At 34.4% G+C, this 26,500-nt stretch overlaps 1 protein-coding gene across 2 annotated transcripts in view; it reads left to right on the top strand.

The window, feature by feature from the left end:
- The window catches only part of EDIL3 (EGF like repeats and discoidin domains 3), a 469,327-nt gene extending 446,098 nt beyond the window's left edge, over positions 1-23,229 (top strand). For both annotated transcript variants that reach the window (XM_037801476.1, XM_037801475.1), the window contains one exon: positions 20,206-23,229. In XM_037801476.1, the coding sequence (XP_037657404.1) occupies positions 20,206-20,355 (150 nt within the window). In that variant the 3' untranslated portion in view covers positions 20,356-23,229. The remainder of the gene's footprint in view (positions 1-20,205) is intronic.
- Positions 23,230-26,500: the final 3,271 nt, after the last annotated feature.

Below are 26,500 nucleotides of genomic sequence, written 5' to 3'. Positions count from 1 at the left end.
TCAGTACCACCAAATTGTACGCGCAAATATTGTTAAAATGGGAAATTGAGTTGTATTCATGTCACTACAATAAAAAGTTTAAAAAATAGATTATAGCTGTTAATCCATGTACTTAAGAGCCATATTTTTTAAAACACGGTTCTGACATTCCTAAAATAATTCTTATTACATAGAAATTGGCTCCGACTAGGAAAGTTGGAAAATTGTGAAGATAAATTGATACATGCTTTTTAGAGAAAAGAACATAGGCCAGAAGTCTCAAGTGAAACAACAAATTACAGTGATAGTATCCAATTTCAAATTTATTGAAAAATTAAACCATTTTAATATTATGAACATAGGACAATTGGCTAAACTCAGCCAATTTAACCAGTGATGTTTAAATTAAATGTAGCCAGTTTGTTTATAATGTCATAGTTCATAAGGTACTATTAAGAAAAGCCTTAGACAAGTTTACTTCTTTTTAATGGAGGAGATAACTGTCACTACATTCTTTCATCCAAATAAATATAATGAATAAATTGAATGTTTCAGTGCAGAACATGTATCCGTGAGATATTTTTTTAAGGCACATTTCAAAAGGAAATACAAACAAAGATTTCTAATTCTTTTCTTGTGTCCTCTGTTTTTATTGACTGCTTGGTTTAATAGATTTTGGGCATGTTGGTGTGGAAGTCTGATGTAGATCCAGAAAAAAGATTACTACCGAAAAAAAAAAAAAAAAAAAAAAACTCAAAATAATAGCAGTTTTCCAGATTTTACTATAATTGGTGTAAATGAAATTCTTAAAATGTATGAATGCTCTTTCTGTCTTTCATTAGCCATAAGTGACTAAGCTGCAGGAAAACATTGCCATGAAAAAAATTGTAATGTACCTAGGAGTATCTGAATATGTCAAATACATCAAAGCCAATTTAAAAATGTGAATGTCTTTTTTCTTCATGAAGATATCAGTTTCTCACTACCCTTCCAGAGCTTTCACAAGAATTATAATTTTCTTAAATATTATGATTATTTATCAAAATTTTAAATCTTTTATAAGTGAGCTATACAATTAGGATGTAATCACAGTATTACTGTGGAAATGACATAATGATGATAATGTCTAATTAAAATCCATGCATTCTTATTTTTCCTTTTCTAGTCTACAATGTTTTCTAACATTTAACTAACTTTTGTATTTCTCTACAACGTGGATCAAATATATTTCTGACTTGAAAGTCAAATGTTCCTTTACTCGTGTGGAAGTTACGTTTGTTTTATACTGTTGGAACTGTTTCTTTGCTGAATTTAGCAGGAAAGCTGTACACTTTTGACAGAGGTTTTTAGTATTTAATTTTTCAGATTGTAAGCTAAAACAATAATACATTTTGGAAGACTACTTATGTGGAAAGATTAGAAATGAAACAGGTTTTTCTCATTCAATATTCACCCTGAGTTTACCACCATAGAAACTTTCTTCTCTGGGGAATAAAGAAGCTGTTAATATTCTATTTCATCTCCCTCCCTTAAATTATGCAAGTTCTTTAAAAACACAAGACAAAAAAAACTTTACCCAAGATCTTCCATAAACGAAAATCAGAAATCCTCTTTCTGATCAGACTTGTGTTGTCCTTAAAGATGAATGCCACATATTCATCATGAAATATTCTGTAACACCTTGGTGAGTTCTCTAATTCTTTGGTCCCCAAAACTGACAGATCATAGCACTTATGAGGGAGGGGTCTTGTTGAAAATACAGATTTCTTTTCCCTGTTTCAAACCTCTGGGGATGACTTGGGAAACAGTTTACAAGGCCCCAGGAGATTTGAATGATTAGCAAGTGTGGGAAAAGACAACTCTAATTAAAGCCAAAACCAAAATTAAGTCTTTTGAAAGCAAGTATGGCTTTATGCTTTTCTAGTCAGAACATAATTTTTATATTACAATTCTTCAGTATGTTGGTTGACATCTATTGGTCAGTGGAAGTCAGTCGAAACAGTTTCTCCAAAAATGAGTTTAGATTCTAATAAGTTTGCTGATTCCCTTTTGAAGACCAAAGCAAAACGTTTATTAGCCTTAAACAAATCTTAAATTGAAATTATAATTTTCAATAGTTAGGAACACAGATTAGATGGGAGAGCTTTATTTATGAGATCTATGATATAAATATATATATGATATTTATTGTCATTCAAGCTTGTGTTCAGCAGGCATTTATCGTTGCCAAGCACTATATGGGAAAATAATCTGAATATAACACAATGTCTCAAAGAGCTCCGAATTCTAATAAGGTGCTCAAGAAACATGGAAAAACTTGAAGTCAGCTTTGTTTGAAGAATTAAATGTTATCTATATTATCTGATTAAAAAAAAAATACAACTCTGGGAAAGAGGTGGCACATAGATCATGGCAGTTTCATTAAAGCCCCAGACCCTCCATAAAAAGAAAGGGGCCCCTGGTCCTGTCTCTCTACCTCCTTCCCTTTTTTGACATCAGTGTGAACAGTAGACGCACCACGAATCCTCATTACTAACACTGTCACAGCCTGCACTGGAGGATGTATTCAAATCCAACAGTAATTGCAGATGCCACAGATCCTCCGGTCATTCATGCTGAAGTTGGCACTTTGAGGGAAGTGAAATTAAATTTGAATGTTTAAAGCCTGGAAAAGCCAGCTCACTGCTGAGGCAGAGGTCAGATGAGATGTCAGTGCAGTCATCAATAGCCATGGGATTCTTTTGAAATTTGATCTGGGTAACAAATTTAGAACCGGAAGAATCCCTCAGGAGATAAATAAAGTGGAATCCTCTGTGGTGATCAGCAAGGAGGATGATAGCATCGGGAAAACAGAAGGAAGGGCATGAACTAATCTTTCAAAGTGGAGTAGCCACATGCTTCTGAACAAAAGGATCAAAGACGGTGTCTTGGTACAGCATGGGGACTTAGTCTCATCCACTCATTTCAAATAAGGCAGAGAGGGAGAAAAAAGAAGCTACTTTTCTGAAAGCAATTTCCAAGAACTAATTGACTTTATACAAAACACTTGGATTCAAAAATAGCAAGTGAATTGTGCCCCTACATGATAGAGATTCAAATGTAGTCACAGTGTTATACTTAGGTTTGTGGGGAAATGTCTAAATTGGAACTAAAGTTAAGGAGACAAAGATATAGTTTCAGCATTGTCCAAAAATAAGGACAGTGTTATTTAAATAAACACCATGTGGTATCAACTGTCACTTAGAATTTAATCTGCTTCTGCCTTGTCATAAATCAATATTATAGGTTCTGACTAGGTTATGCATTGGTGTGAAGCATACAGAACTGTCTATATTAAAATAAAGATGGGTGTTATTCAAATTTTGAATTTAGGAAACGTGTCCAATAATGTTTCTATTTTGGCAGAATGTAAAGTTCAGTGATAAACTTATCCTTTTTTATTTAAAATTATATTAAATTGTCCTGTTCAAGAGTGGATAGAAGGAGATAGTAGTTAATGTCATAGTTCCATTTCTTATGCAGTGAAAACTACATGAGATTAAGGGATTTAAAAAATAGAAAAGCATGCAGTTTGGGGCCTAATGTGTTAATTAAGACTGAATGAAGGCTGGTAACAGGCTGAGAGAAACTATGTAGTGAAAATATGAAAATAAGGAAGAAAGATTATTTCCATAATCTAAAATATACTAGTTGTCAAATTCAATGCAGTTCTATAATTCCTTATGTAGCTCTTATGAGTTATATGCTGTTGCCAAAAGTACAATGGGATGCCTGCAAATTTTGCTAAGATTTCTGACCAAGACGGCCATAATTCAGGAAATATCTAAGTTCAGAAGAGTTAATTTAACAAAGTGGTTTGCAGAGCAGACCTAGATCTGCCTACTGGATTGGGAACACAACCCAGTTGGACAACTTTGAATTAGAAAAGTAGCATGTGGTCACCAATGAGTATGGTGGCAACAGTTGTTAAGGCACACAGAGAACATGATGGGGACCCACTTATCAGAATCAGTTGTGAACTAAGGGCTTGGTATCAGAAACAAAGCAGTAGGCTGGATGTACATCCAGAGGGAAATAGAGCTGGAAAAGCCGCAAAGAAGGCTGTGTTTCCATTTCCATGTTTAACATAAGCTCCAAGTATCCTGCTTACCCAAAAAGGATGTCTGTCCCTGAACCTTAGTTAAAGTCCAGTGTAAGATCAGGAAAGGAAGGGGAGGAGCAGGAAATGGGGCTTATGAGATAGAGGTGAGCGGGGAGAGGGTCATTAACTTCTATAAATATGATTGTAGAATCAAATGACTAGCTAGATGCTGAAAAGGAAAAGACAAGCTAGAATTACAAACTAGCCACAGGAACAGCCAGAAGCCATTTTATCTTAAGTAATTAATTAATTTTAAGAAGCCATGCACCATATTTGGAACCATCACTAGAAAGTTAGTTGTCCTTCTTCAAGGCTGGATTTTGAAGTTGCAAAGAAAAGTTTATAAATATTATTTCACATTCTACAGTATTAAAGACTGGCAATATAAAATATACAGTTATTTTTGGCCAATGAGGCATTTAATTTTCTTAAGATGGCTTTTGGATTTTTTAACCTTCTTCATTTAAAAATAAAGAAAATAACAGAGTGCTTAACAAGGAGATGCCATCAGGTAGAAAAAAACAAGCAAACATCAGGAACATAATCAATAAAACTCAGCAGTTTTTGTGTGGGTTGAGGGCAGGGAAGATGAAGAACTTCTTGCCACCATGACTCGTATTTAGTGACAGATAACATCCCAGCACAGATGCTATGAAACATCATTCACAATATGTTTAGGGAGAAAGGAGAAAATAATATACAGTAATAAAATACTGAGGAATGAATATATGTATGTTCTTTTTGTTAACTATGTTCTGTCCTGAAAACAGAATTTCTTTATTTTCAGGGAATTTGATAAACTACCTTAAATTTTGAAACCATATAGTTTTTCTAATTATCAGTTGTTTTTTTGAACTAATCAAAAATAGGTGGGAAAAACAGAATGGGAAGGTAAGTGTTAAAATATTCAGTGTTCCTATTTGGAATGATGGAAATGTTTTAGAAACGGATGTGGTGATGGTAGCACAACATTGTGAATGCAATTAACAGCACTGAGACATATATCTGAATATCATTAAAGGGGGAAATGTTAGGTTGTATATATGGTAACAGAATAAAAATTAAAAAAAAAATCTTTGGAACTACACATCAAAAACTGTGAACCATAAGTTAAACCATGGACTTTAATTAATAGTACAATTTCAAAATGTGATCTCATCAGTTGTAACAAATGTTCCACACCAATGGAAGATGTTGGTGGTGGAGTGGTATATGGGAATCCGGTATTTTATGCATGATTGTTCTGTAAACCCACAACTTCACTAACAATAATTAAAAAAAAAAAAAAAACAGAAGAAATGTTACAGGGCACTGTTATAGAAGTAAAATATTCATAAATAAAAATAATTAAAATATTATTTTACATGCTTTATAGCTTGAAATTCCCTAATTCTTAAAATGTCTAAAAACTTCAACTTTACTAATTTTTATCTTCCTAATAATCCATCACTCATCAGAAATCAATAAAAGTGCTCTCACTGAAAATTCTGAATATTACATGCTTACATTTGTTGTATATATTAGTAGACATTAATGTATAATAACAATATTCCATGATAGAAAAGACTTGTTCATTCTTTAATTTGCATCAAGCTTGCACTACTGCTATGAGGATCTTCAAGTGTCACCCTAACTGTCTGTGACCCTATGCATTAATTTAAAATGTTATCATCTAAAAAATATTGATCGGGGTTAGGTATCTAATAAAATTTTAATAACAGTTTCTAAAAATTCGAATATGTTAATGTTCATTAAAAAACAATGATGAGCCTAATGAAAGCAGGAGAATTTAGCTGAAAAAATTATTAGAATTTTATTAGAAAAAATGCAGAGTCCCATTTAATGTAACTCTGCTCATTATCATTCCTACTCTGAAAATGAGCTGTTGATCAGTCTTAAGCATGGCAGAAACCATGTCATTGTTTTAATTGTTGGAAACATGCATATTCTGTTGACTAGAACACAGCAAAAAATATGAGCCCATTAATTTCTAAATAATCACCAGAAAACTAACATTTGACTGTTTAATATAGTAAATTTTTGATAAAAATCAATCCTCAAGAATATTAGTTCTACATAGTACATACATCAATTTTATTTCTCAACCATCAGCTGCAACATGTTGCATAATTAAAATGTTCTCCTTTAATACTTTCAAAGTGACTTAAAATGTTCCGATCTTTTCTTACTTTTTAATAGTTTATATCTGAAGAAGACTGAAAGATATCTATTACAATTGCATTGTATGGGAAACTATAAAAAGAAATTATGCATCTGCCACACCCTATAAAATGACCATTTGGCAGTGATTTTCAGTGACTCTTCATACACTTCCTTTTGTCGGATCTCAATGAGAAAACACATTAATATGTATAGAGCATTTGTAGGACAAACACATCTGTACTGAGCCCCACCTTGGGGCATTATTAAAGAGTCCACACATTTTTTATCAGCATAAAACTTCTGGTGTCATTTGAGATGCAAAACTGATTAAAAGATAACCACCAAAAAAGATGAATCCAGTGATTATACCTGCATGAATGTGTATTCTCAGTTTTTCTGAAGTTGTGAACAGATGACTAAACCCTAGAAGACTGAGCATGAGGAACTAATTTCCTGATTTCTAATAAAGCTAGAAATTAATTTTGTACAAACAAATGAAATGTTTAATAGTTAATAGTAAGTAATGGAAGGTATTTCTCTTAAGTGCATGGGGAAAAAATGCTATTTTTACATAGCCATACTGCAGTTTTGAATCCTGTATTTTGTTAGTACATCAAAATCTATAAGCAATGGAAAAGGTGACTTTTTGCTTTTGATATCAAATTTATTTTAATGTTCAATGTACCCTCAGATTCATTCAGAGATTAACACTCAGGTTTCCACTCGGAACAAAGCAGAGTTTGCACCTTCCGCATTTAGAAGGATTCCCTTTGCTGTTCTTTTAGAGTTGCCAGTTTTAGCAATTAAAATGAAGGATGCTCAGTTAGTTTAAATTTCAGATAGACAATGAATAATATTTTAGTAAAAACTATTTCCCACATATTTTATTTAGCAACCTGATCTCCATTAAAGATTTCCCAGATTTTCCAACTGGAACAGATGGTTTGTTTACTGAACATATTCAGAAGGAAGAATAGAGAAAAAAAAGTAGGTCCGCCTCTGTACCTTGGTACACACACACGCCCTGCTTCAGCGATGATAGTTCACCTGGCCACCTCCTCATCCATCTCCAGGATTATCTTCTCCCACTCCCTAACATCCTCTCCTCCTCAACACCAGTCTGGCTTAGAAGACACAGCCCTGAATGTTTAAATCATGTCCATGCTTATTCGGAAGCTTTATACTAAGTCATTTCTGACTTGGGTAGGGTGAAACTCTGCAGAGAGATGTGGAGCAAAGTAAAGGTTCCTAATGTAGAGCAGGAATTGCCAAAGACACACATTTCTCACAAAATATGCCACATCTTTTAGAAATCTACCATGAAGGAGTAGAAGCAGGCTACAGATTGTTCTGATGAAATGGAAAATGCTGGGTATAATTTAGGAGGAGATCTTAGAGATGAGCATTCAATTGCACTTCAATAGAAAAGCAGTTTGTTCTGTGCTTTTATAGAAAAGTGGAAAGGAGTATATACATTTCTGATGTTAGACTGAAAAGAAACAATTAGAAGGCCTTGTTTCTGACTACCTCTAGTAGTATCTCCTGGAAATATCTTTGAAAAGCAGCCAATTTTCAAATTACATTTTTTTCTGTACAAATATTTCTTATGGCAGTCAGAAGCTGAGTGCTAGAAGGCAGATAGTTTAAATAGATAGCCACAGTTTAGAATGGCATATTTTATGTTTCATAAATCTTTATAGGCAATCATCCTATGTGATATATTTCCTCGAATATTCTTGTTACTTAAGAAGACTTTCTTCGTAAAAGAAGTTAAATATGGTGGTGTGTCCTAACGACTGACTTTTAGACTTTAGCATTCTAAATGCCAGCAAGTTTAAGGAAAGGAAAATAATGGTCAACAAAGTTAGAACCTTTTACTTTGATTTTTCTGTAGGTCTTTTTCCCAGGGTCAAGACCTTTTGGCTTGCTACTCTCTAGCTACTTGGGGCCCAGAGTTATGTAAGACAAAAGTTCACGGAAGGAATGGTGTTGGCTACTTTGTCCCCAATCCCTTTCCCCTCTCAGTTGGCTAGACTGGTCTTAGCAATTCCTTAGCTCAACTTGTCACTTGCACAGTACACTAAGGAATCAAAAATATCACCTATGCCAGTTTGCCCATAAAGGAAAGGTTGGTATTAATGTGAACAGTTGCATCCCTTAATTTCATACCTCTTTGGGATCACTGTTTGAATTTCCTAGGCTGCTTAAAGCAAATTATCATGAAATGGTTCAGTTTAAATAATAGGAATTCACCTATGGTTAGAGTCTGGGAACATGTCCAAATCAAAGCATTATCATGGCAATGCTTTCTTTCCCAAGAGACTGACTGCCATCATACTTGTCCCTCTGACACTTTGTAAGTAACAGTGTAGTGTCCTTCTGGTCTCCTTCCTTATCTTATGAGTTAATTGCTGTCAGTTCTTGCTTACCATCGTGTACTCTCTCTCTAAGAAAGAAGAAAAAAAGAGAGAAAGAGAAAGAACGGAGGAGAGAAAGGAAAAAACAGGAGAAAGGGGAGGAGGGAGAGAGAGAGAGAGAGGAGCGATCTCGCTCTCTTCTCTCTCTCTCTTTCTTTCTCTGTGTCTCTCTCTCCCTCCCTCCTTCCCTCTCCCTTCCTTTCTCCCTTCCTTCCCCTCCCTCCCTCCCTCCCTCCTTCCCCTCTCTCCCTCTCTCTCTCTCCACCCCCCCATATTCATTCCAATTCATTCCATTTATAAAGGACTACAGTAAGAGGATTAAGACCCATCCTGAATGAGGTGGGTCACACCTTACTGAGGTAGCCTGGTCAAAAGGTCCTACTTACAATGGGAATGGATTAAATTTAAGAGCATGTCTTTCTGGAATACACACAGCTTCAAACCACCAGTCTCATAGTTCTATCAGAGGACAGAGTTAAACGTTCTCAAAAATACTCTCAGGGCTGTGCCAACTCCTTTATGATCCAAGAAAGAATGAATTTTAGAACGCTACCGCAGCTCTCTTTCCCAGTCAGGAATTAAATATTGTCCAAACAGTTTTCTTATCAATTAAGGAAAACCAGGGAGAATGCATGACAATTTGAAATGCAACACAGGGCCAGAAATGGGACCCTTTATTGTGAAAGTAGAAAGCAAATGCATAACATGTTTGCATTGCTTTTGTTTTGTTTTATTTCATTTTGGGGCCAGTTATTACTGAAATCTCCCAATAGTGCATTTTGGAAAACCAATGCCAACAGAAAGATCAATAGTGTGCAAATTATTCCTCAAGAATTCTAGATAAAAATAAAACTTGTAGTTCAGTAAAATATTTCCTGGAATATAATCAGAGTTTTATGTACACTGGGAGCTTGAAGCAAAGCTAAAGCAGTTCAGTGAAATTCAGGATTTCCTGAAGCCAACCTCCTACATTTTGTACATAATTGCAAAAGGGAAAAAACTTTAAAGCCCCAAGAATTCTCCTGAGAGCAAAAATGGGAGTGGATATACTTTTCCCAGAGAATCCATAAATTCAGTTTAATGGTTAAAAATTATTCATGCACTGGTGGAAGAAAGCCTGTGGAACTTGTCCCCATGTTTTTTCTTTTCACTTCTCCCATTAAGCAAAAATGTTCTATAACTGGATCTTTGAAGTTAAACCTTTGAATAGGCAGTTTGAAAGCCTCACATAATTTCAGCAAGGGATCTTGGAAGGCAAAGAAATCTCTGAAGGAACCAGAGTCCAGAATTTTAAAAAGGTTTATGGAACAAAACAACTCTTTGAAAAGAACACAGATAAAAATTGGTATCCAATATGAAATAGGGTATGGAATTATTTATGAGTGTCACCAAGCTCAATAGCCTTCTGAAAACCTAACTCCAGTTTCTCAGGTGATTTCAAATTAATCCTGCATAGATGGCTGAGGTAATATCCCCAAAGAACTCATAAACTTCTGCAGAAATAGTATTAAAGAAAAACAGAACAATAGAGATTTTGAAGTGTTATGAAACACAACGGGTAACACCAGTTATTTGATATGTTTGTAAGGCTTATGTCCCTAAGAATAAATATTATACAAAAGTTAAAAATGAGATCAAGTTGTTCTCACAAACATTGGGGACTGACGGCTTGATATGCTGAGCCTTCTGACTTGGGGCTTGCCCCTATGAAGCTCGTTACTGCAAAAGAGAAGTTAAACCTGCTTATAATTGTGTCTGAGAGTCTCCCCCTGAGTGCCTCTTTGTTGCTGAGATGTGGCCCCCTCTCTCTCTCTAACTAAGCCACCTCGGCAGGTGATCTCGCTGCCCTCCCCGCTACGTGGGACCTGACTCCCAGTAGTGTAAATCTTCCTGGCAATGCAGTTCATGACTCCTGAGGGATAAATCTGGACTTAGCATCGTGGGATTGAGAATATCTTCTTGACCAAAAGAGGGATGTGAGATGAAATGAAATAAAGCTTCTGTGGCTGAGAGATTTCAAATGGAGTTGAGAGATCACTCTAGTGGACATTCTTACACATTATATAGATAACACTTCTTAGGTTTTAATGTACTGGAATAGCTAGAAGTAAATACCTGAAACTATCAAAGTCCAACCCAGTAGCCTTAACTCTTGAAGATGATTGTATAACAATGCAGATTACAAGGGGTGACAGTGTAATTGTGAAAACCTTGTGGATTGCACTCTCTTTATCCAGTGAATGGATGGATGAGTAGAAAAATGCAGACAAAAACTAAATGAAAAATAGGGTGGGATGGGTGGATGATTTGGGTGTTCTTTTTTATTTTATTTTATTTATTCTTATTCTGTTTCTTCTGCAAGGAAAAAGTTCAAAAATAGATTGGGGTGATGAATGCACACTATATGATGGTACTGTGAACAGTTGATTGTACACCATGGATGATTATATGGTATGTGAATATATCTCAATAAAACTGAATTTAAAACAAATGAGATCAAGTAAAATAAAAGTAGAGGGTTTAGACAGCTTACCCAATGGTCACAATAAATATATAACCATGTCATGATTTATTGAAAGAATTAGAAAAGAGAATGGGTTCATAATTAATTTTAGAGCCTGAATATCTGTCACAGACTTGTGCATGATGTTGGGAAGGTTTACACACAGTCCTTTCAGACATTGGAGGTCCTTTTCGGAACCATCGATGTTACAAATATCAAAAAGTCCTATGTGAAAACTTTAGGTTCTTCAACACCAATTACTCATTGCAAAATTTAGGAGACCCAAAGACCACCATCACTCCCTGCACCAGTAGCAGTTCAGGGTCCCAAGACTACCCTCAGGTTTGATAGTTCATTAGCAGGATTCACTGAAAGTTGTTGAACTCGCAGTTAAACTTTATTACAGGGAGGGTAGGCAGAGAGGCATGGTGCCATGTCCAGGTGAGTTCCAAGAGCAAGCTTCTAGTTGTCCTCTCCCAGTGGAGTCATGGACAGTGCTGATTTATGCCAGCAACTGTGTGTGAAAATATGCATAGAGTATTGCCATCCAGGGACGCTCCCCTGCACCTTGGTGTCCAGAGATTTTATTAGGTCTTAATTATGTAGATGTAGTTGACCACCCACATGGCTGAACTTATCCCCAGCACCTCCAGAGATGGAGCTGATAGCGTGATCCAAATTCCCCACTGTAAATCACATTGTTAACATAAACTGTCTGGCCTGGTCTAGGCCCCCAGTTAAAAAAAGACACTCTCATCAAGCAGGATATTCCAAGGGCTTGGAAGTTTCCTCCCAGGAGCCAAGGACAAAGCTCAGCCTCTCTTGGTTAATGCTTTACTGCACACTCCTATTTCACCAAGTTCTGTGAACATTGCACTGCTTACTGGAATCAGGTATGTCTGTGAATACTGTGTCTGTACTAAATTTTGACACATCCTGAACTATATGAAAGAGACATTCATTAGAGAAAAGGTTCACTAGTCATCAGTTTGCTTCAAGATAGCACACACAGGCAGACTTGACATTAAGGTGTGTCTTTATATATCTTACTGGATACAAAATAAGTCAATCACCTCCTTTCAAAAATGTCAAACAAATAGACTCATTATCTGATATGTTATAGCTAGTGGTTGGTATGAAAACAAGCCTCTTTGCATTTGATATCTTACTTGTGGATTACATACATTCTATTTTCATAAATAGAGACATATAACCCTTTCACTCTCTGTGGCTTCACATCAAAGAAATCCTATGTACCTATGTATACCTTTTGGTTGAATTTCTTCTCCTTTGATTTATACACAGAATTGTTCACTTGTGGAGGTGTTGTTTTGATTGGCTGCGGCCTTATTTATCTTCAGCTTTGGAGGGCCAGTTCTACTCAAGACGTACCCAGATCGAAGACCCTGTGGAGCTTCCTGTTCCTCTGCCAATGAGGACTTTTGCTGTAGCATTGTCAGAATATTCTAAAGTGAAGGCCGATCTCCCAGCTCATTCTTCTGCAGGATAATGATCAGTGTAGACTCTTGTTACCACAATCTACTACCACTAACAAAAGCTTGTTTCTTTTTTTTGGTGCATGTCTTAGAATGTGATTCTCAGTATGCACTATTTTCCAAAGGACTTTTCCTAGAATATTGGAATTCACCTGGAAACTAGTTTCTTGTTTCCCTATTATAGCTAAAAGAATGTGTTTGTATTTAAACTAATTTTGTTACACAGTGCCATTGGTTTAGTGGAATTGATTGTGGAGAAAGCCATCATAATAATATAGCAGCCGTTCAATCATGAAATGGTTTCAGGATGCTGGTAAACTTTCCTAGAAAATTGACATTTCTGAGTCTATGGCTAGAGTCTATGTCTGCTAAAAGAATCAAACTTTTGGCTTCAGACTTTTTGTTTCAAACTTTTTATATTCAATCACCAACAGAATTTTCATACATGAAAACTTCCAATAAGAATTTTTAAAATATGATGTAAGTTCATACTCTTAACTGAAACCTAAAAAAAAAAAAAAAAAAAAAAAAAAAAATTATCCATATGTTTGAAGATAACTTTTTAAAATTTTTAATAAAAGGTTTTTAATTTTGGCATGTTCCAATATGGGACAATGTAGAACATAAATTAAGTTGCAGATTAGCCTAAAACATAATTAACAAGCTACTCAAAGAATTAGAAACAACTTAAGTCTCTCTTATAGACATCATATTTATATGAAAATATTACATCTAATTTCATTTGTGAATACTAATTCTGTGAAAATTGTTTCATAAGATTTTAAATCACTTAAAACATTGATTCAAGTTACAACTCTGACGTTTTGACACTCCAAAAGTTTAAGTAATCCTGAGACTAAGTATATAAAAATGAATTTTTAATGCTTAACCATAAATTTGTAAGCATAAGTCCTATATGTCACCCACAAATATAAGATTTTATATCATATACTATATAATATACTTATGAAGTAGATATTTAAATCCTAATGTCCATAAAATTTCTGCTATTTTTCAAACAGACAATAATTTTAACTAGGAATTACTATTTAGAAAATGCCATGAATTGGGATAAATAAAATAAAACTGAAATGAAATTGGGATAAATATAAATTTTGACATTCATAATATTTCCATTATACTAGAAAAAAAAAATGGGTGAAATTCTGGCTTGAGAGATTTTGTGAAAGATTCCAGAACTTATTTAACTATAAGATCAATCAACCATGACCCAAAATGGAATGTAACAGTAATGAATGTTAACCTTAGACTACACTGATAGAAGTATTATATCCACAACAAAGGCACACTCTGTATTTTGAGTTGTTTAAATCGTAACTACATGCTATGTCCTAACAAACACCACAATTTAATCAAGTTATAGTTAAACCAGAGAGTATACAATGGAATGCAACCAATGTGATGACGAGTCTGAAAATCGTCTCATATGAGGAATTTTTTAAGAAACCAGGTGTTTTGAACTTAAGAGATTTTTAGAGGATTGCATTGATATGTTTAAAAATGCTTTTCCTTTAATGAGCTATACCTGCTCAATGCTCACTGAGAAACAGTAGTAGGAAGTTAGAGACAATATTGCAGTCTTAATAAAGAGAAGACTTCCAAACTGTCTAACTATAAAATGCTTCCCATGGTTAGGCTGCAGGTTCTATATCAGGAATGTTAGAGAAGGAAGTCAGTGCTAGCAGATTTCTGAGTTCTTTTCCAAGTCTTGGTTTAACCCACACACATAAACACACACACATTCCTAGGAAAATGGATTTTACCCTTAAGGATATCAGGTCAGTGTACAGATGTAATCAGTAAAGCCAGAATTATGTATGACACCATTTACAAGGAAAATGCAAACAACAAAGGAAGCATTAGAAACCTTTGTTCGACTCTTGTATTTCCACTATATGGAATCTCCAATATGGTGCCAGTCGCCACTGATCAGAAAATAGTGAATTCTAGAGGGGGGCAACCAAAAGGCCAGTGAGATGAAGTAATGGTCACTTGAGCCCTTGCTAAAGTACTGGGACTCTTTAGCTTGGAGAAATTCAGAGGAGCTATATAAAAATGCTTAAAACCTCTTGCTGTTTGGATGGTATATACACAAATTCCAAAAGGTTGGAACAATAGCATTCTCTTTAAACTTTTAGTGAGTTAAGTTTAGGACAAATTTTAAAGGTACGTTGCCACAAACCAGATGATTTTCCAAAGAAATGATGTGGGAAATAACTCCCAAAAGGATTTTTGAACGTTTGTGAAAGTTATGGTCATAACCCATGACTGCCCAGAGAAGCTGAGAAATGCCCCGTCTCTCTGCCTACTGTCATGGAGGGTGGATCATGCCTTTTCCCGTGGTTCTTGGCAATCTCCCATTGATGCCCTCCACCCTGTTTTAAATAGACCAGGCTCCTTAACCAACAAACACAGGCCTCATCTTACAAAGAATGTAAAAATGTTGCTGGAAGTCTGAAATTATTTTATCAGATATTCTCTCCAAGTTGAGATTTGAATCCTTGCTAGACTCTGATTTGCATTAACTTGTATCACAGGAGAGTTGACAATAGAAAATGGAATCCAAGATATCAGCTATGGAAGATAGCCTAATTTAGGTAGTTGGATTTCTTTCTTTCTTTTATCTTCTCTTAGATTATAATTATGGAACCTCTCCAAAGTACCTTGAGTGACTTTTCCTTGAACACATATATGTTGGGGAAAAGCCTGGGAGAGCCCTAAGAATGATCATGTTTAAATGCATCAGCAAACTTGTCATCAGCTAATTAGCTAAGCTTCCTCCCCAAACTGAAACTTGTGCCTATTTTTTTTTTCTAAAACCTTCTAAATCAAACTGCTTCTTTCTTAAATACAACATTTCACCTTCTATATGGAGAGTTAGAGTTCTCCATCAGTCTTTTTAGATTCTGATTTCAAACAAGGTGCTTATTACTGTAGGGTATGCATAGAAAGCACTTTGTCAGAAATCTTACAGATTTTATAAAGTTAACTAAAAATACTAAGTTTTCAAAACTTAAATGGCCTTTTTAAAAAACTTTGTTTTTCAAAAAATTAAAAAACAATTGAACAATAAAAACATTTCAAACAAAACCAAAACAAAGGAATAAGGAAAACAAATAACCTCAAATAACTACATTGCCTTTTTAAACAAGGTCTTCCTAGAGTTTGAGATGAGAAAACAGTGTATGTGCCACATGTTTGCACAGCAAGAACAAGATGTCAAGCTAGAATTACCAATCATGTGCCTTTTGTTTTGTGCTGTGTCATTACTGAGAGACCTCTGAAAATAAAATACATGTACAGTACTTGTATATTGTAGTTTGGGTGATTCCAGTGTAAATTTTGGCTATTTTTCTCTGGTCATTATTCTTTTTAAAATTATCCTAGCTGTTTTATGAAACTTCATTAATTTTTTTTAATGAGTACCCAAGTATCTATGACGTTCACACATTAAATCAGAAACATCACTGTTGTTTGCAATTTCAGAGTTAATGTAGTTTCTCCATGCATATCCTCCATTGTAAGAAAAAAGGAAAACTAATAATTCTACTAATTCTTTTTGCATTGATAGTTCCTTATTGAAATCTGTGCTGGAGACCAGCAACTTAAAAGAAAATTATTTCTCCCTGTGTTTCCTTCCCAAGATGAAGTGATATAACAATACATTTTGGACTGTGATAGATCTTGCTATGACAGTTAATGAATTTAAACCCTACTATCTCAAAGATATACATTAAGTTCTCTAGCAGGGCTACAAAATTGGATTTTAGATTCTATATTAAATTATATCACAATCTCAGTGAAGCATTTGAATCCAAATAGTGTCAGAGACACGATAGCACAGACTCTCTTATTTCCTGCTTTTGCAATGACAATTTCTCTCAAGATTTTCAGTATTTATGTAGTATGTCCTGTGCATGTGTGCTTTTGCTAACAGAGACACTGTTACTTAGTCATGTATTTCAATCCAGAGTCAGTTCCTTGGTTAATGCAGGCTTAGACCGATGCTGAAGATAAAATTTGGCTTGAATGAACATGGTTTAAGATATGCCAGGATGAGTTCGAGACTTGAAATGGCTTGGTATTTTCTTTTTCACCAAATATTTACTTAGACATATAGCCTTTGAGAAAAAAATGTGTGTCAAGAAGAAAAATGATTCTACCACCAGATGGGAATAGCAATTTGCATTTGCCCTCAACTGCAAATAATCTTTCCATGGAACTAGTAGAAAGATTACCTCATCTTGTCTGTTGTCTCTATTAATAAGTGCCACACTGTCTGAAGCTTTAAGGGAGAATATCTTTCATTTTTCTGTTTCCAGAGGATCTTTTGCGATCATATGAGACTGAACCAACTTATATTAGAAAACCATTTTTGAAATATTCCCTTTAATTTCAGAGTGTTCAAAGATATGGAGTAAGTTTTCTATCATCTAATGATGGAGGTTCTTTTTCTTTTTCTTTTTCTTTTGGGAATTTTATTTTCTGGTCTCCCTTTGACCATGTAGTTGTGTTTTGATCTCAAACAAGAAAGAAAGTTATCTTCCAACTATAAGATGCCTCATAAATTTAAAAGGGAAAACATTGAAGGGATTTTTTTCTCTACTTTAATTGAGCTAAAACAAAAATGTAAATGTAAATATAAAATAGTTACAGACTACCTTAATAAATATTCAAAATCTATAAGATGAAAATGAAAAAGTCTTCAGGCAAAGACTAAGTATTATAAATACATCAATTGCCCCTAAAATAATTTTTATTTTAATACATTTCCTCTCAGGGTCCTAGTGTTTTGATGTTGTTTTTTATTTGTCTGAAGCAGGTACTTGTTAAAGCTATCATAAAGATCAACTGGGGAAAATTTTCATAAAAAAGCTGAAAAAAACTCAAAAGAATAAAGGGGATTAGACATGTGATGTAAAAATGTCAGAACATTATAAGTTACAGTCATCACAATAGTGTGACAAGGATCCAGAAATTAACAGATAGAGAAGAAAAGAAAAATTGTAGTGTAAAATCATCACTGATTGGGTTGTCTCTCTTCAAGATGGGTTAGTTGTGTTCTCTGTGTGAGAAGTGAGCAAGGACATTGCAATAGAAACTGTTAGTGCTCACCAAATAGCCATGCTTCTCTACATTTGTCAGCCTCCTTTGCAGTTGGGCTTAAGTCATATAATTAAAGTCAATGGAATGTAGACAAAAGTGATGTAAGCTGCTTCCATACCTTGTTCCTTAAAAACATTCTACACATAAGCTGCAGCCAGACCTGGGCGGCAGCACAAGTCTTATTAGGTCACATGGAGAGCGTCGGTAGAAAGGCTCAAAACATGGTGAGGGGAGGGTGGGGATATGAAAAGCCCCCTCCCCAAGGACTCCCTCCATCTTAAAATGACCTAAATTTCTTTAATTCTTAAGAAATAAAAATTGGAGCCCTATATTTCATACCATGATGTACTTTTTTCTAGATTTGCTGCGTGTTGATTTGTGTGTGTGTGTTTAAGATTTTTCTATTTTAATCATAAGAAATACTGAGAAAGGATAGAGTATTTGTTGCATACTAAAAAAAAAAAAAAAAAAAAAAAACTGGTTCTTGTGCTGGTGAAGGTTTGCAGGTTTGCACTTAAGTGAAATTGTTTGCCACATGCCTCACACATGCATGGTTTCTCTCTGGGATTTGTTCCTTGGTGCTCAGCCAAGTGCAAAATGTCTTTCAATATTGGGACACACATGCCACAGGGCTGTGTCTTCTGAGTGTAAGGATCTGGCTGGGGAGTCCTGACCTGTGACACTCCTTCTTCAGAAGGCACCTCCTCATCCTCTGCTCCATGCCAACCACCAGGCAAGGCCACAAGTGCAAGGTTCTCCAGCATCACATCATGGTACAGGCATCTCTGAGCTTCATCAAGGAGCCCCCACTCTTCCCAGTAGAAGTAGATGGCCACATCCTCAAAGGTCACGCTGCCCTTACTGTCCTGGAAAAGATGTTCAACATTGTTAGCCAAATGCAAATCAAAACCACAATGAGATATCATTTCACACCCACTAGAATTTTTTATTAAAAAAAAAAAAAAAAAAAACACAGAAAATAACAAGTGTTGGAAAGAATGTGGAGAAACAGGAACACTCCTTCATTATTGATGGGAATATAAAATGGAACAGCCATTGTGAAAACCCATTAGGCCGTTCCTCAGGAGGTACAGAATTACCATATGACCCAGCAATCCCACTTCTAGTTCTATACCCAAACAAAGAAAAAGCAGGGACTTGAACAGACATTTGCACACCAATATTCATAGCAGAATTATTCACAATTGCCAAAAAATGGAAGAAACCCAAGTGTCCATCAACAGATGGAGGGAAAAACAAACTGTGGTATATGCATGCAATGGGATATTATTCAACCACAAAAAGGAATGAACTTCTGATACATGCAACGACATGGGGATGAACCTTGAAGACATCATCTTAAGTGAAATAAGCTAGACACTAAAGGACAAATATTGTATGACGTCTGTGATATGAAATAATTAGACTCTGGAAATTCAAGGAGTTGGAAGCTAGAATACAGGTTACTGGGGGCCAAATTGGGGTAGGAATTGGGGAATTAATGCTTCACTGACAGAGAATTTCTGTTTGGGGTGATGGGATAGTTTTGGTAATGGATGGGGGTAACGGTAGCATAACATTAATTAACACCACTGAATTGTATATTTGAATGTAGTTAGAAGAGGAAATCTTAAGTTGGGTATATGTTACCAGAATAAAAAAAAAAAAAACATAAAACTGTACAACACAGTGAACTCTAATGTAAACTATGGACTACAGCTAATACCATACTTAATATAAACATTGCTTCATCAATTGTAACAAAGGTACCACACTAATGCAAAGTGTTAATAATAGGAAAAGCTATGTTGGAGGGGGTGTACATGGGTATTCTGTATTTTCTGCATCATTCTTCTCTAAACCTACAAATTCTTTAATCAAACAATTTTTTTAATTAAAAAAAAATCATCTTACACAATCTGCTTACCCTTTTTCCCCTTGTCTCAGTGAATGTGGAGACCAAATATGCCAGAGGATGGCTATAATTTGCAAGTTTTGTGTATATACAAGTCACTCTTTGGAAGAGAGCAACTTCAAGCAAGCTGCTAGACCAACATCAGGCTGCAATAAAAGCAAAAAATCACCATTGGTTGCATTAAAGAAAAGAAAAAAAAAACACTGGCATATAGACATATAAAAATGATAATCATTATCTTGTCTTAGGCAACTGATTCTTATTTAACTCTTTAGACTGAATAGTAATTAACAATTTAATAAAAATTTGGTCATTAACAAGAAGTTATAATATATTTTAAAGAAGATGAAGAATAGCTGTCCATTCTCAGGTTTGGGGAAAATTCTGCAAACAAAAAATTAATAAAAAGAATTCCAAAAGGAAAGAGGGCTAAATGATTGATATTCTTTCCTCTTCTTTGTTAGGTTTTCCAGGGCAATTTTGACAATGACACCCACAGGAAAAACGTCATCGACCCTCCCATCTATGCACGGCACTTGAGAATCCTCCCTTGGTCTTGGTACGGGAGGATCACGCTGCGGTCAGAGCTGCTGGGCTGCACAGAGGAGGAGTGAGGAGACCCCACATCCCACAACCCTCCTCTCTACTTCCCTAAAATCTGTAGGAAAATGGATGGAATTTTTTCATGGGAAAGTGCTCAATTTATGGTAGGCCGCTGTCTTTTTAAGGAGGTCTAAGCCTGCCTTTTTCAACGGCTTAATTTTGTTTTTATTGTTTAAGCTTCTTCAGTAACGTCACATTAACTGTGAATTACTTTTCTCATTGTTTTCTGAATTTTTCACTCTGGTTGAAATATATTGGGGAAAGAAAGTAGCATTCTTTGCATAGCAAGGGTAAAAAGAAATCTTTTAGTTAGCAAATAAAAACAAGGATTGATAAAGCTTTTGAAATCAATACTCAACTAATTCTTATAAAAGGAACACTGCAATGTTAGCAATAAGTTTTTTCTTCCCCTTCTGTAATGACTCTGCTTTATCCTAATTGTTTCTCTGTGCCTACCAAACACTGACAGTGTTTATTAAAAAATCTTGAAGAAGAATCTGTAACATGCAGTACTAATTGATATTATAATCCTCCTTTTATTTTTTGTAATTGAAGCTTATGTGGGGTTTATCCCCCCTTTTGGTTCTATTCTATATTCTTTATATTGTATATTGCCTGAATAAGTCTATATGCTTTCTAGTTTTATTTCTTCCTACTATTTACCTAAAAGAAGTATCATATTTTGTTTTGCTTTTTTAAATATATGGAACATGATTAACAGTGGGTTGATCTGTATTTAATATTAGTAGATTAAATCTGCAATTTTATTTTTGATGAAGGCTGTAACTATGTCATTTAAAATACTTCCTTTATAAAGAACCCTATACTATCATTTTGCAAAATAATAAACAGCAAGTAATATGTATTATATCCTTTTAAGCCTAAATTTTAGCCGTTGTTTTGATGATTTTGACATGACCTTATGTTTTCTTTAAAAGTAATAGTTGTGAATTCTTTGTTTTTTAAAAATACTTTTAGTAGCCAAATATAACTGTTTTGCTGGATAACTCAGTCAGACTTACTCATCATTTCTTTGTTCATCTCTGCATTTCCTGTGAAACTAAAATTTTATTGAGATTTGCCAACAGGTGGTGGTTTCCCAGGAAAGCACATTGTGAAGTTATTTGTGAGAAAAAATATTTACTGATGACAGAGTAGTAAACCATTTCCAAGATGAAAATTGATTTCTATTTATTTTACTTCAAAGGTCCTAAAAAAATAAGCAATTATCAAAACAATTTGTTATTGATAATGGAAGTTTCATTGACATGTCTCTCAAATTAAAGTTCATGCTGCTTCTGCAAAAGTCCTCAACATCTAATTTATATGCTTTACGAGTATTTATTTTATAAGGCTTAGACACAGAATTATCAGAGTTTTAAATTAAGGGTCCTGGAAAAGAAGGTCTGGTGTTTGTACAAAATTTTGAGGTCTTGTGCAACACTGCTAAAGTTTTTTTTTTTCCTGTATTATTTGTGTGCATAACAAAAGCCACTAGACTGTTACTGTCTTGTCTATCCATGTGTTAACAGCATTGCTTAATGATGTATATACGGAATGGTCTTCAATAATAATGAAGAATTTAAAGAGGAAGTCAATCATAATGACGTCTCTTAATAAAAGCAAAATTAGTTGGTCTAAGAGGACTGGCTGGCCATATGTTTGTCCTATGCCCATGAGTTTTCTACATCAGATTCTTATCATATAATTGTTGGTTTGAAGCATCTGAAATGGTGATCAGTTTTCAGCATCTTTCAAAACCAAAATTATTTCCTCAATATTGCCTTTTTTTTGGTAACTTTAAAATTAGAAACTTTAAAGGTTTTAATCTGCTAATTTTTATAACAATGTTACAAATTATTCCTTAGGTCCCAAAATATATACACATTAAATGTCTAGCAAATAGTCCTTATATCTTTTAAAGTTTATAACCACATACTATGTCATCAAATTCCTAGCATTTTTTCCTTTGTAGATCTCGCACAATTCTTCATTCTTAATAGAGTATGCATCAAAAATTATAAGTAATGTTTTGTCAAGATTTACTTTTTAAAAATTGTTCATGGCTTCATATGATGTTTTGAATTTTTTTGCTATTGATAGCTTTTTTAAAAAAAATATTTTCCAAGTGAGTTGGTTAAAATTAGATTTGTAATCTTTTAGAAATACTTTGAAATTACTTATTCTTGCTTGTGCATTGTCTAACTGTTCTTTGTGCTCTTCACCAACATGGCAGATCCAGTGGGATTTCTATTTGTCCTGTGATACCCAAAATTGATGACAACAGAGGGTTTCCCACATTTGGAAATGTGGAAAAATATTGTGAAGTAGACTGTAGCTTTTGTGTCCTTTATATCAATGACTCAAACTGAAGCAAATTTATTCTATTTAAATTCACACAAAAATAAATAAAATCTCATAAGCAGAACACACAGTAGAATCACCTAGTCTTCATCACAATGAATCACTATAATATGTTAATTTTATGATCTATGAAATTAAAGACCCAAGCATCTCCATTTATCTACATCCTATTAAAAGCATTGATCATAAGCACTAATTCTAATTTTAAGGTTGACTTTCTCTTTCTGAATGACTTCGTAGGGATCAGTGTGAATTTTGAAGACTTGGGGTGCTAATGATTGTATCTTTGCTAGTCAACAAATTACAAAATATAATACTCAATGCTTCTGGCATCTGATGTGTCAGCAAGTACAGAAATAACTGAGACACAAATAACCTTTGCAAACTTTCAAGCTGTGTATTATTCTGATGTTGTTTTTTTTTCTTCTTTGTATATAGACTTAAATCATGTAGGATGTTGTAAAATCAGTACACTCTTGTCTAGTCTTCAAACTTAAAATAAAACTTTTGAAAATCTGGTATACTTTTGAAGCTGTTGTAATTAAACACAATTGTAAGGATACACAAATTGTCAGAATGCAAATGCCCACTGCTCTTGACAACATGATAGGCTTATTCTTTTCCATGCACAGAAGAAATAAGCAGATACTAGAAAAAAATAGGAATTATAATACCATCCACATATGAATTTATACCAGTTTTACTGACCTTTCAAAAATCATTAAAATGTGTACATTCTTCCTATTCCTTTTAGCTGTGGAAATTTCCCTGGATTACAATAATCCAAAGTAATTTCTTTTTCCTCATGTGTATTTAAAATGTTGTGTTCCAGGACTGATCTGCCCATTATTAATCAAATGTTATCGCTATTGTTTCTGTCTTTGCACTTCATAATGCTCAGAAACCTAATGAAGAGATCAATCCAGAGAAAGCAATAATACAGTATTAGTAATATATGTATCTGTGTAACCTCAGCTATTGTTTAAGGAAAATCATAACACTTAGCTTCTTCATAAACCCTGTTTCTGACTCTCTGAACATCACTGGTGAAGCATTAAGTCTGTGTACTTCCCACTTTTTAGGTCTTAAGATTCAAAAAATTTAGGAAAGAAAATTAAGATATTGAATGCTTCTCGTTTAATTGAGCTTTGGTAAATCTATGATAGTTCCCAGTACAAGCTTATTATGCTTTATGTATTCATACAAGATCCTATTTAACTGTATTTTAATGTAAATAGTTCAGTGGGGTTCCATTATTTGCCTTATTTTTTTACACATGCAGAAATAGAAACAAATGTAATTTTATTAGATAAAAGTAATTATACATATATTTTTTTCAATATGATCAATAAAAATGATTGCAATATCTATACAGGGTAAAAATTCACTATGACAGCAGAATAATTACTCAGCAGAAAATTTTCAACTATGAGGCTTTTTTATATTACTGATTCAAGAATAAGTAATAGATATATATAGAATTCAAAGGGAAATATCTGAATTCTGATATTCTGAAACTTGCTTTTGTTCTTTAATTGCATTAAGAATAACTCCATAAATGGAAAATATTCTCCCTATGTAACCTAAAATTTAAAAATATCTACCATTTCAGCATTGAGAAATACTAATATTTTTTGATAGAAGGCCAATACTCTCTATCCCTGATTTCAAAGTCTAATTAAAAAAATATATTAACAATTCATTTAGTATAATATTTCTTTTGAAAAAAATGTTGAGATGCAAAAGGGTCCATTTACCTGAGCACCCTTTTTATCCAAGCAGATAAAATGGTAGATTAAACCACTTCACCATGTGAGAAATGTCTGATCTACCCTGAAACAGAATGCTTTGTCATTTGTCTTTACAATGAAGAAGACTATATAGTGTAAGTAGCATTTTTTCTATTGATTTTGAAGGGGGAAATAAGATTCCCTGATTCTACTGCAATAAATGCCTGTATTTCATATTGGATGTTTCTACATTGCCACAAAATAAAGTATTTTCCACAGTAAGAAAGTGGCACTCATTCCAAGACTTATTTTTATTAGATGAATTTGGTAGCAGTAATAGGAAAACATTTTTGGAAAAGGCTCCTCATTTAGTTGTTTTTGCATATCTTGGCAGAAGTTAATTCAGTCATTTGAAAACTCTAATGCTGTGGAAATGTGGTGTAGACACATCAGCAAATGGTCACCATATTACATGATTAAGTATTGTATATGGTGATTGCCTCTGATTTAATTTTATTGTGATCTTCTCAAAGACATGAACCACATTCTTCCATATTTATGTAAAGTTCCCATAGTGCTTATCACACCATCCACATATAAATATCATAGTAATGATGAGTTGCTGCATAAGTTCAATCTGCTGCCACCTGTAAAGAAAGTGGTGGCAGTAAGACTGATGGTGCCTTCAAACAATACATCCCCCATGGCCAATATGGAAACAGCTTAGAGATAACCTACGGAAGCATCAGACCAAAACACTGGACAGAATTAAAGCGAAGAGAGCCGAGGGAAGACTGCATGCATGTTAGGAAAAGAGAGAAGGGATATTTTCAGTGGTAACTAATTAAATGGCAAATTAAACATGGATTCACATGTATTTTATAATTGTTCCAGTTTTTAGTGGTTCCATAGCAGCCTTGTAAAGAAAATGTAATGAAAGGCTTTGCCTTTCAGGAAGAGAACCACAGCAGACCAGTGGCTCTGGTGGACATAATCAGCACAGGGCTCTTCAATGCCAGTGGCATTTTCTGCCTGGGTCCAGGAGGAGGAATTGAACAAAGAAGTTAAGAATGGCATGTCCCAAAGGAAGCAGTAAATAATCAGTCTCAAGCATTTACTTAGGTTCTCAAGTTCCTTAGGTAATAATATAGAGAAATGTCATGGGGTATGTGTGTGTTTGTGTGTGTGTGCATGTGTGTTTAAATACTCTCAAACTTACAGGACAGTTAAAAAACAAAACAAACCCCATTCAGAGAGCTCCAACATACCCTCATCCTCCCAGATACCCAGATCCACCAATTTTAACACTGCCACATTTGCCACATCATTCTATCAAAGAATCCTATGAATCTGTCTAGCTATCATCTATCTGTCACCTGTCTATTTTGCAATCCATTTTCTGAACACTTAAGTGTAGGTTGCATACATCATGCTCCCTGAACACTTAATACTGCCATGAATGTTTCCTATGAACGAGAATACCCACTTATGAAACCACATTAAGTGCAATTATCAAGTTCAAGAAATTTAATATTGATATAAAGCTTGCAGTCTGTTTTCCAATTTTTTCGTATGCCCCAATAATGTTCCTTTGGAGCCTTTTCTCTTCCCTTGTTCAATCCCATCCAGGATCACATACGGCATTTAATTTGTAGTCTCTTTAGTTTCTATTTCTCTCTCTCTTTTTTTAAATTATGGAAGCATGTATACAATGTAAATTTCTTATCTCAACCACTCCCAAGCATACCATTCAGTGGGGTTAATCATAACCCCAGCACCTTCCGTTATTAAAACTTTCCCAATTCCCCAAAGAGAAACCCTACACCTACTCTGTACTAAATCTCCATTCCTCTTTTATCCTGCCCCTGGCAACCTGTACTCTAATTTTTGTTTCTATGAGCTTACATAGTCTCCAATATATCCTTTGTAGTTACCATGGGTCTTAAATTTAACATCCCAATCTATAACAATCTTGTTTGCTCGATACCAACTTAATTTCTATAGTATACACAGACTATGTTGCTAAACCTCTCCATACCCTCACCTTTGTTTTGTTCTTGTA

The sequence above is a fragment of the Choloepus didactylus genome, chromosome 13, assembly GCF_015220235.1.
Source record: "Choloepus didactylus isolate mChoDid1 chromosome 13, mChoDid1.pri, whole genome shotgun sequence".
In the NCBI taxonomy this organism is placed as follows: domain Eukaryota; kingdom Metazoa; phylum Chordata; class Mammalia; order Pilosa; family Megalonychidae; genus Choloepus; species Choloepus didactylus.
This window is presented reverse-complemented; position numbering and strand designations above follow the sequence as displayed.